Below are 12,149 nucleotides of genomic sequence, written 5' to 3'. Positions count from 1 at the left end.
ATTTGCAGATCATTTTAAAGAACGCTTTATTTCTTTATTTTTACTTGTATGTATTTAATTTCAGTGTTGAAGAATAAACTCTTAAGAAGCAAATAGCTCTTCTCCTTCTTGCAGACACCTCTGCAAGACCTCCAAGAAGGTCAGCAAGAAGAAAGGGTGGAATCGGCATTCCTGAGATCCCAGAGACAAAAAGCCAAATAGAAGAAAGCTCCCAAATGTCCCTGCCTTTTCAGCCACAGACAGCGAATTAAGGAATACACCCTTTCCCTCCCATCCCTGTTTTGCATATTACTTTCACCTCTAATGACATTTAGCAGAGTACTACGGAAAAACTGAAGCAGGACCTTTGGATGTGGGGCTTAGAAACAAGAATAAAATCAGACCAAGGTGTACCAGAGGGGGCAGAGGAGGTTCTGCCTGTCCCCTTCTCACCCTCAGCTCTATAGGAAAGGCTTTCACGTGCTGAGGGGGGAAAGCTTCTCTGCACAGACCCCCCATTCATGATCACAGCTACAGCCTCTTCTCATTAAAACAATCCACGATCACCAATTTGCAAAGATAAATTTCTCCCATGTGTTCCAGAGACAAGGGGTAACTGGCTTACGCTCTTCCACACCAAAGATAAAGTGAAGTAATCAAAGCAAATCTAGCTTCTCTTTCAAGGAGACAGAATATTTGCTCCTTCTCAACTCTTCCCATTCTGCCACGGGGTTTGCAATAAAGCGATTTCTTCCAGCATCCTCAGCCTGTGCTTACACTGCAAGGGAAACTCCATTTAAATCAGCGCCACGCAGTCAGGAGCATGGGAACACACAGCTTCTTCTCCACTGCATTCAGCAGCAGCCAAGTAGTTAAGTAGGCATAATTTGTCTCTTTTCCAGTATTAACAAGCATGTCCCCATCCTACATTTGGCTGCCTTTCTCCACAGTTCCTCCCCTTGCATCTGATTACAGCAACCCAACCAGTTGGACCGGATTCCCCTGGATTCCCCTTTTCAAGGTGCTGCACCTTCTCTAGCCGCAGCTAGGAATACTTCTTTTCCTTTTCTGTGCCTTTCTCCGAGCCCTGGGGAACAATGTCTCCCCAGGGACTGTGTGACATAAGGCTACGCTGGCAATGCAGAGCGCTCAGTCCCTGCTTCTGCGATCAGTTTACAATTAATCCATGAGTGCACACACACAAATAACGCAGCCTGACACTAAGGGGAGAGCCCAGGACCTCAGCGCCAAAGTACAGAGGCTCCGCCGCTTAACCTAAAGAGGCCCCTCTGCGCTGTAGGAGACAGGTTGTTTTACTGACTTGACCTAGTCACTGAAATGGGACGTAATCCTCATCTCATAAAATCATAGAATCATAGAATGGTTTGGAAGGGACCTTAAAGCCCATCCAGTGCCACCCCCTGCCCTGGGCAGGGACACCTCCCACCAGCCCAGGTTGCTCCAAGCCCCGGCCAACCTGGCCTTGAACCCCTCCAGGGATGGGGCAGCCACAGCTTCTCTGGGCAACCTGGGCCAGGGGCTCACCACCCTCACAGCAAACAATTTCTCCCTCATATCTCATCTCAATCTCCCCTCTTCCAGTGTAAAACCCTTCCCCCTCGTCCCATGGCTCCCCTCCCTGCTCCAGAGTCCCTCCCCAGCTTTCCTGGAGCCCCTTGAGGGACTGGCAGGGGCTGGAAGGTCTCCGCGGAGCCTTCTCTTCTCCAGGCTGAACCCCCCCAGCTCTCTCAGCCTGTCCTCCCAGCAGAGGGGCTCCATGAGTTCACAGGATTACAATCACACACAGGCATCCCTGTGCTCTGCAAATCTAGGACCCAATTTGTTAATCAATGACACTCTTTTGCAGAATAGCTTGCAAGTAGATGGAGGTCGTTCACCCAGGCAGAAGCAATTTTCTCCTCCCTCCCCAGCCATCTTCTCCTGATCCCGACGAAAGGATTTGCTGAAGACCCAGAACCTGGGTGAGAAGAGAAGGGATAAGTAGACAGGCACCTGGTATCCATAAGATATACTCGTCCACCCTACAAAATCCTAAACATCTCTGCTGTCAAGCTGCTCCTTGTCAGCAATTAGCAACTAGCCCCTGGGATCCGGTCCTTTTTGCTTTCAGCGCTGTAGTTAAACAACTAAACCTGAAATTTTGCAAGAGGGGGCTCCTGGGAAGACTGCTGAGGAAGCCAAGCCGGCAGCCTGGTGACAAGAAGCACCACTGAGCAGGAGCCATTGCTCCTGCACCTTGGCACCAAGCATGGGTCCAGCCCCTCGCTAAGGAGGTGTCTATAGGTGGGGGTCTGCAGTGACTGGGGATGGATTTCAGCTGCCCAAACACCGGGGCCCTGTGCTGTGGGGTACCCTGCAAAGCCTAGAGCTGCCACTCCAAGGGTGACAGTTGTCTGCAAGTCCTGCATCATATCTGCCATGATATGGGAGACCAAGAGGTAGACGATGCGTGTGTCCACACTATCACACCTTCACCTTTCAAAACAAGGTGGTTGGATCCAAACTGCGTATTTGGCGTGGTTCCTGGCCCAGGCTAATGTCCAAATTGCATCCGAACAATGGCTGGAAGAGTGCTACCAGCCCAGGCCAAAATCGTGCCAGGGAGCGTGCTAACAATTTCACAGTGCGGATGAGCAAGTTCCAGTACCTGGGAACGCTCAGCTGTGCTGTACAAACTCCTAGCAGAAGATGTAGCCCACAGGGTGAGCTGAATGCCTGGCTGGGCTCCCCTGATTTGTCTACATCTCATTTGGTTATAATGGAAGCCGAGAGGCTCAGATCACCTGGAGACACTGACGCTTAGGTGTCTTAATCTACAAGTACAGCCCCAGCTTCATTGTCAACATATTAACCTGGGTGTCAGCAGGATGGCAAGGAGCATTAAGGCAGAGCAAAACGCTTTTATGCTTTTTAAATTAATGGGAGGAATTTTTGGCTTGCAGAACACAGCAGACAGGGAGGCTGAGAGGCGGCACGTCAAGGCACCTGCCCTGGGTGCAATAGAGAATAAAAGCAACTAGAATAAAACAGAAAAATTAACAGAGAGATGTTAACCCTTTCACAGTTTAACCATCAAAAGGGTTTTAACTGAAAGACAGCAGCACAATTTCTTTTTTCTATGTATCTGGTTAGCATTTGAGTTGGCGTGAGGGAAATTAATCGCAAGTGCCCCCAGCAGGATCAAAGCCGGCAAATACTCATGCATGGGAACAGCCCTGTAAGCCGGGCAGCCTGCTGTCGCTACACGCCACCGCTGCTTCCACTCTGTGCAGCACAGAATCATGGAATCATAGAATGGCTGAGGTTGGAAGGGACCTTTAAGATCATCAAGTCCAACCATTAACCTACCCTGACAAGAGCCACTTCTAAACCATGTCCCTAAGTGCCCCATCTACCCTTTTTTTAAACACCTCCAGGGATGGTGAATCCACCACCTCCCTGGGCAGCCTATTCCAATGTTTAATAACCCTTTCAGTGAAAAAATGTTTCCTAATATCCAATCTAAACCTCCCCTGACGTAACTTGAACCCGTTTCCTCTCGTCCTATCACTTGTCACCAGGGAGAAGAGGTCAGCCCCAGTCTCTCTACAACCTCCTTTCAGGTGGTTGTAGGGGGTGATAAGGTCTCCCCTCAGCCTCCTCTTCTCCAGGCTAAACAACCCCAGCTCCCTCAGTCATTCCCCAAACAGCAATAACACTTTGCAGACCGGAGCACGATCCGAGACAGCCAAAAAATTGTAGAGGGTCCCGTCACCCGTCTTGGATACCGAAGGTGACAGCACTGCCAGTCCCGTGCCCTTTGGGGCTGCCCAGCAGCGCAGATACAGACAGATGAAATCCCTTTGGGTCAGCTCGTTCATTGTTTCTCAACCTGCTTTTTATGGACCGCGACAGCCTGGGAGACATCAAAGATGTCCCGTGACAAAATTGCAAAAAAATAACTAAATGTAAATGCCCACACATAGTCCGTGAACGCAGGCGAATAAAATGAGGAAGAATAAAATAAATGGTGACCACCCAAAGCTTAATCTAATCTTCATCTGGCTGTAAAGGAAGACCACCATGGCAGCGCTGCGCAAGGCAACCTGGCGGATGGTCCTTCAGTGTAAAAAGGTTGAGAAACACTGAGCCAGTTCATCTCCTGCTGCAAGGCAGGATCCACTCCACCTAAACCATTCCTGACACGTGTTTGTTTAACCTGTTCTCAAAAGACTCCAGCGATGGAGATTCCACCCCTAACCCTTAGGCAAGCTATTCCGGCAGTGAATTATCTGTAGCATCGGATTTTGCTAGTGTCTAAATTGTGTTTCCATTATTGCAATTCAAGACCATGATTTCTTGTCCTATCTAATGTGAGCACAGAGATTAGATCATTCCCTTCCTCTTTTTGGGTATCTTTTGTGTGTCATTGGAAGGATGTTACTAAATCTTTTCTCCATCTTCCCTACAGCAAAGGGATTTCTTTCATATTTTCTGGACCTGAGACTATTCTCACATACGACTTGTTCTCAGAATTATCTCCAATTGCTCCTCAGCATTCTCAAAATGCAGGGACCAGAGCGGCGCTGCCTTTCAGACAGCCCTTTGGGATATTTCCCTTATTACAATTATGAGGCACTGTCAGCTTATATTAAGTTTGTGATCCACCGTAATTCCCAGCAATTTTTTATGCAAAACCGCCGCATACTTGGGTTTTCTCAGATCTGCAATTTTTTTAAATGTCATTCTTTCACACAACACTTTTCCCTTGTCCTTATCAAACTGCAGATCATTTCAGTCTGATTTCTTATCTCCAAAGTCCATGAAATCCCTCCAAGCCTGGTATCATCTGCAGATAAGTATTTCCCATTCCATCATCCAGATATTACTGAAAACACGTAACGGTTCTGGACTTAGGACAGACTTCAGCCTTCCAGTTTCATAATAAAGCATTTACAACGACCCTGAATATGGGTTCCCAGCCACACAAACCCACCCTTCAGCAGTTCCATCTAGTCCATGCTTCCTGAGAGCACCATGAAAGGGTCATGTGAATCAATATAAAACGTCCTGCCACGAGCACTGCAATTTCTCAATGCAGTTTCTCCCAAACTCAAAGTGCTCTAGGCTTTGCATCCCACATAGTATAATGCCACAGGCTTTGAAGGGAGTTGAGAGCAGCTTTTGTGCTTTCTGCACCCTTTTCATCGGTATGATGGATGACAGAAGCGCAAGGAGAATTAGCTCTGAAGGAGCGTGATGAGAGCGACTGATCTAGTGTCATATGAAGGGTCAGAAATTTAACCTTTCGGAAGATGATTCAGCACTTGCGTGTGTTTGGAGGAAGGCTGTTGCCAGATTTTGACTCTTTCAGTGGGGGTTCTAATGAAAACATTTTTGCCCTTTTGCCGTGGTATATCCCATGGGCATTTTAAAACATCCAGCAATTTTCAAGAGACGGGTTTTAGGTCTGTCAGTTCCCGACTATCCCGCTAAAAGGTGTTTTTTGAACAATAACATTCAATCATTTTGTTTTCTTAGTGTCCATGAAAGTCCCTGCTATCAAAATGCATGCACGTCAACAAGTTCTAGAAAGCATATTTCCTATAAAGATGAATAATCCCTATGAGCTTAAAATCAAAATATTTGTCTGTAAAGGCCAGTTCATATGCAAAAAATTTCCATGAGTGGCCTGCTGGGCATAAATAATAAGCATCATAGTTCAAATAAAGTTACCGTGCAAATGCACTTTATCAGGCAAGGAAGGAGAGGCGGGGGTGTGGCTCTGTACACCAGGGAATGTTTTGATTGTGTAGAGCTAGATTCCAGTGATGATAAAGTCGAGTGTTTATGGGTAAGGTTGAAGGGGAAGGGAAATAAGGGAGATCTTGTGCTGGGAGTATGCTATAGACCACCCGACCAGGATGAGGAGACAGATGAGGTATTCTGTAAGCGGCTGGCTGAAGTCTCGCAATCGCCAGCCCTTGTTCTAGTTGGGGACTTCAACCTCCCGGGTATCTGCTGGAAATATAACACAGCAGAGAGCAGGCAGGCTAGGAGGTTCCTCAAGTGCGTGGAAGATAACTTCCTGACACAACTGGTAGGTGACCCTACCAGGGGAAGTGCCTCGCTAGACCTACTGTTCACAAACAGAGAAGGACTAGTGGGAGATGTGGTGGGCGGAGGTCGTCCTGGGTTTAGTGATCATGACATGGTCAAGTTTTCAATTCGTAGTGGTGTAAGGAGGGGGGTTAGCAAAACCTCCACCTTGGACTTCTGGAGGGTGGACTTTGGCTTGTCCAGGACACTGGTTGAGAGAGTCCCTTGGGAGATAGTCCTGAAGGGCAAAGGGGTCCAGGAAGGCTGGACGCTTTTCAAGAAGGAAATCTTAAAGGCCCAGGAGCAGGCTGTCCCCAAGTGTCACAAGTCTAAAGGGCGGGGAAAATGGCCAGTCTGAATGAATAAGGAACTTCTGATGGGACTTAGGAATAAAAGGAAGGTTTACTGCCTTTGGAAGAAGGGACAGGCAACTCAGGAGGAGTACAGAGATCTCGTTAGGTTATACAGAGAGAAAATTAGGAAGGCAAAAGCCCAGCTGGAGCTCAACTTGGCCACTAACATTAAAGACAACAAAAAAAGCTTTTATAACTACATCAACAAAAAGAGAGACAGGGAGAATCTCCATCCCTTACTGGATGCGGGGGGGAAAGTTGCAACCAAGGACGAGGAGAAGGCTGAGATACTGAATGCCTTCTTTGCCTCTGTCTTCAATAGTCATGCCAGCTATCCCCAGGGTGCTCAGCCTCCTGAGCTGGAAGATAAGGATGGAGAGCAGAACAACCCACCCATAATCCAGGAGGAAGCAGTCAATGATCTGTTTCTGCACCTAGACGTACGTAAGTCTATGGGGCCGGATGGGATTCACCCAAGAGTACTCAGGGAGCTGGCGGGAGAGCTCACCAAGCCACTCTCCATCAGTTATCAACAGTCTTGGTCAACAGGGGAGGTACCCGATGACTGGAGGGTGGCTAATGTGACGCCCATCTACAAGAAGGGTCGGAAGGAGGATCCGGGGAACTACAGGCCTGTCAGCCTGACCTCGGTACCAGGAAAGATCATGGAGAGGATCATCTTGAGTGACCTCTCACAGCAAGTGCAGGGCAGCCAAGGGATCAGGGCCAGCCAGCATGGGTTTAGGAAAGGGAGGGCCTGCTTAACCAACCTGATCTCTTTCTATGACCATGTGACCCACCTTCTGGATGCGGGGAAGGCGGTGGACGTTGTCTATCTGGACTTTGGTAAGGCCTTTGACACCGTCCCCCACAGCATTCTCCTGGAGAAGCTGGTGAATCATGGCATAGACAAGTGTACTCTTCGCTGGGTTAAAAACTGGCTGGATGGCCGTGCCCAGAGAGTCGTGATTAATGGGGTGAAATCCTCTTGGCGGCCCGTCACCAGTGGTGTCCCTCAGGGCTCAGTTCTGGGGCCGGTTTTGTTTAATATCTTTATCGATGATCTGGATGAGGGGATTGAGTGCACCCTCAGTAAGTTTGCAGATGACACCAAACTGGGTGGGAGTGTTGATCTGCTTGAGGGTAGGAAGGCTCTACAGAGGGACCTGGACAGGCTGGATCGATGAGCAAAGGCCAACTGTATGAGGTTTAACAAGGCCAAGTGCCGGGTCCTGCATTTCGGTCATAACAACCCCAAGCAGCGCTACAGGCTTGGGGCAGAGTGGCTGGAAAGCTGCCCGGCAGAAAAGGACCCAGGGGTGCTGGTGGACGGCCAGCTTCACATGAGCCAGCAGTGTGCCCAGGTGGCCAAGAAGGCCAACAGCATGCTGGCTTGTATCAGGAACAGCGTGGCCAGCGGGAGCAGGGAAGTGATGGTGCCTCTGTACTCGGCACTGGTGAGGCCTCACCTCGAGTGCTGTGTTCACGTCTGGGCCCCTCTGTACAAGAGGGACATTGAGGTGCTGGAGCGTGTCCAGAGGAGAGCTACCAGGCTGGTGAGGGGTCTGGAGACCAGGGCATATGAGGAGAGGCTGAGGGAGCTGGGCATGTTGAGCTTGGAGAAGAGGAGGCTGACGGGAGACCTCATTGCCCTCTACAACTCCCTGAAAGGAGGGTGGAGAGAGGTGGGGGTTGGCCTCTTCTCCCAGGGGAATAATGACAGGACCAGAGGAAATGGTCTGAAGCTGCGGCAGGGGAGGTTTAGGTTAGATATCAGGAGGAATTCGTTTACTGAAAGAGTGGTCAGGCACTGGAACAGCCTGCCCAGGGAGGGGGTTGAGTCACCATCCCTAGAGGTGTTTAAGAAAAGTCTAGATGTGACACTTCAGGGCATGCTCTAGGGACAGAGACTGTAGGGGTTTTTTTGTGTGTGTATGGTTGGACTCGATGATCTCAAAGGTCCTTTCCAACCATGGAGTTTCTACGATTCTATGATCAAAGAGTGCTGACACGGAGCATCATTTCTATAGTTCTATGTAGTTTGTGTACCGTATGTGACCACGTAGCTGGTTCTTTGGTTCTGTTTATAAAGATGTGTGCAGGGCTCAACCATACAGTTACTACTGAGCCACATTAATACATTCAGCTGAATTCACTCATTTATTGCAATAAAGTCCCTGAGTCCGTATTCCTGTTTGCACAGGAGACTGAGCAGATGACAGCTGCCTTCCCGTAATGGCCTGTAAATGAATTTTGCCTTATAAAAGAGAAAGCGCAATGCGATATATTTAAGGGGTGAGCTTAGGACTAGGGCAAACCTTGTGCCATTGCATGCTCTGCCATCAGCTTCCTGGGTAGGTCAATTAGAGTTGTATTCCTTTCCAGCAGCCAGCTAGGACTCCCTTCACAGGCTACAGAAAGAAATATGCATCTCTAGGGGGCCGTTCTTTTATCCTACATGAAGTGAGATGAATTTCTCTCTGGAAGTACTGCTTTCTCTCTGTTGACTGTACAAGGAACCTGTGATGACCAAACCAGCCAGGCTTAAATATTGTTTCAGACATACACACCCAGCCAGAGAAACCCCGTCTCCAATGTCTAACTTGCAATCCTTTCTGGTTGGGGCAGACAAATCCTATCTCATGTCTTTCTGTGCCTCAATTTTTCATCTGCAAAACAGGGTGACGGCACTTCCCTCTCTCATCTAGGAGCTGGGAAGATAACGACAGTACGAGATTGTGAGGTGCTCAATGATTGCAGTATTAGGAGCCATATGTGTGCACTTGGTAGATAACACACTATTTATTAGTAGTTTCAAAGACCTGCTAGCAGGCAATGGCAAGACCTAAACATCCATATCTTCTTTGAAGACTTCACAGACTTTTCCCAGGGCTTCTTATCATTTCAGATCATTCTGATGATGGAATATAATTTCCCAAGTTCAGAACTTACAGAATGTGGGAATTTACACCTTCACCTTCCTCAAAAGTAAAGCAGTTACAGTTCACTCGCTTTCACATCCACATCAGGAAAATGAACACCTTTTACAAATTAGAATATGCTTTACATTCCCATTACAGTAATCTCTTGATCAGTTCAGAAATCTAGCTGTATTTAAATATATATTTAAAGGGAAAAGTTTACCCATTTTCCAAGTAGAGCTCTTCTTTCTTCAAATACCTACAAAACATACACATACAAATAAAACTGAATGCTTAAAGGGGACTCAATATATCCCAAGAAAAACACAGTTTGAAAAACAGTCTATGTAACCTACAAAATATAAACAAAATCACTGATTGGAAGAGTTTGGAAGGAACCTGTGGAGATCTTTTAGTCCAAACTCCCTGACAGGGTCACCTAAAGCAGGTTGCTCTGGGCCAGATCCAGACGGGTTTTGAATTTCTTCTTGGATGGAGATGCCACAACCTCTGTGGCAACTTGTTACAGTGTGTGACCACCATCACAGCAAGAATGTTTTTTCTTATTTTAAATGGAATTTCTTGTATTTCAATTTGTGGCTATCGTTTCTTTTCTTTTTACTGGATGCCACCAATAGGAGTCTGTCTCTGTCTTCTTTACCCCTCCCATCAGATATGTATACACATTGATAACATTCTCTGTGAGCCTTTTTTCTCCAGGCTGAACAACCCCAGATCTCTCAACCCTTCCCTATCCATCAAATTCTCCAATTCTTGAAACATTTTTGTGGTCCTACACTGGCTTTGTTCTAGTAAGTCCATGTCTTTCTTGTACTGAGGAGCCCAGAAACGGACACAGCATTCCAGATCTGTCCCCACCTGTGCTGAGTAGAGGGCAACAATCACCACCCTTGACCTACCACTTACACTCTTCCTAATGAAGCCTAAGATGATGGTGGCCTCCTTTGCTGGCTCATGATCAGCTTGGTATTCACCAGGACTCCCAGGTCATTCTCTCCCAAGCCACTTTCCAGACAATCATTCCATTTCTCCAGCCTGCCAAGGTCCCTCTTAATCACTGGAACAACCTGCTCAGGGACATGGTAGAGTCCCCATCACTGGAGCTTTTCAAGACACAATTGGACAAGATGCTGCATAATCTCATCTAGGCTTCCTGTCCCATGAAAGGTTGGACCAGATGATCTTTTCAGGTCTCTTCCAACCTGGGCTGTTCTACGATTCTATGATTAATGACAGCACACACACCTTGTCTATCAGCTACTCATCCCAATTCTGTATCATCTACAAACTTGCTGAGGGTGCACCCTGCCCCATCATCCAAGTTGTTGATGTAAATGATCCTGGCTCCAGTGTCAACCCCTGGTGTACTCCACTAGTGACTGGCCTCTAGCTGAACTTCATCCTGCTGATGACAATCCTTTGAGGCCAGTCAGTCAGTTTTCAATCCACCTCACTCTCTGTCCATACTTCATCAGCTTGTCTATGAGGATGTTACGGTAGACAGTATTGAAAGCCTTACTAAAGTCTGAAATCAATCCATTTTCCTGGACCTCTGTTCTCTCCAGGACCACATCCCATGCGCTTCTTCCACATAGATCCCTGAAGAGGTCAAAGTCTGCTTTCCTGAAGCCCAGGGTTGTGATCCTGCTATTTGTCTTGCTCTTTCCTCTCAGTATCCTGAACTTCATCATCTCCTGCAGCCAATGTTGTCCCTAACCTCCACATCCCCAACCAGTCCTTCCTTCTTTGTAAGTATGAGGTCCAGCAGAGCATCTTCCCTCGTTGGTTCCTTGATGACCTGTATCAGGAAATTATTACCAATGCACTCCTGAAACCTCCTGGATTGCATGTGCCTTGCTGTGTTGCCCTTCCAGCAGATATCAGGGTGGTTAAAGCCACCCAGGAGGACCAAGGCCTATGAACATGAGGCTTCTTCTAGTTATCTGAAGAAGGCCCCATCTACTTCTTCCAGATCTTCTTCAACTCTCCAGGCTGGTTCCTGGGTAAGGTTCCTTTCACTGAAGAAGAGTCCCTAAAGTTCAAGGGCTATGTATGCATGACTGTGAAGGAAAGCTCTGCAGACCAGCTGCCATGTGCTACCTCCCATCTCCACCTCCCTTCTCTGCAGCTACTGCACACACGATGTGCCAACATAGCATTCTGCTCTCTTGGGCATACAGTGATGTGTGGTGCCTCACATGCTTTGGTGAGACCAGAAGCTGGGCTTCTCATCTCTTTATTTTAGAAATTTCATTTTTCCTGAGGTGAAGACATTAGGTAGCTATCATATGGCCCTGGCAATGGCTTCAATCTCTACACAGCAAGACCATCAGGAGTAAGATACTGAGACCAGTCTTTGTTCCCTGCCCACTTTACAATGACAACTAACAAGAAGGATGATCAGTATCAAAATACAGCAGAGGATTTATGATGCTGACCTTTATCCATAGGGAGCTAGACCTGAGAGAGCACTAGCACGTGGCTTCCCACTACCACAAAACTGCCTTCTGTACGCAGGATTGTGACCTGGGACGTGAGGAAATGCTGTAGATGTTTTTTCCAGAAGACAGATCAAAGAGGAAAAAGCCCAGGTTATAACTGCACATAAAACCAGCTATTAACCACAACTAGGAAAACATGCTTGATCATTATAAACTCCAAACATGTTATCGCTATGACAGCCTGCGAAGAAGGTTCCTGCAGAGAAAGACATCAGTGCTGATGTCTGGTACAGCAGTTGACAGTGTTAGCTCTGTCTCTCCCAGCAGGAGTGTCT

The 12,149-nt window shown here is 47.6% G+C and overlaps 1 protein-coding gene across 1 annotated transcript in view; it reads right to left on the bottom strand.

The window, feature by feature from the left end:
* FBXO16 (F-box protein 16) overlaps positions 1–12,149 on the bottom strand; it is a 31,759-nt gene that overhangs the window by 16,784 nt on the left and 2,826 nt on the right. The window contains 1 exon segment of the mRNA XM_054196497.1: positions 9,576–9,611. Within this exon segment, the coding sequence (XP_054052472.1) occupies positions 9,576–9,611 (36 nt within the window).

Source organism: Rissa tridactyla, chromosome 3 (genome assembly GCF_028500815.1).
Source record: "Rissa tridactyla isolate bRisTri1 chromosome 3, bRisTri1.patW.cur.20221130, whole genome shotgun sequence".
Lineage (NCBI taxonomy): Eukaryota > Metazoa > Chordata > Aves > Charadriiformes > Laridae > Rissa > Rissa tridactyla.
This window is presented reverse-complemented; position numbering and strand designations above follow the sequence as displayed.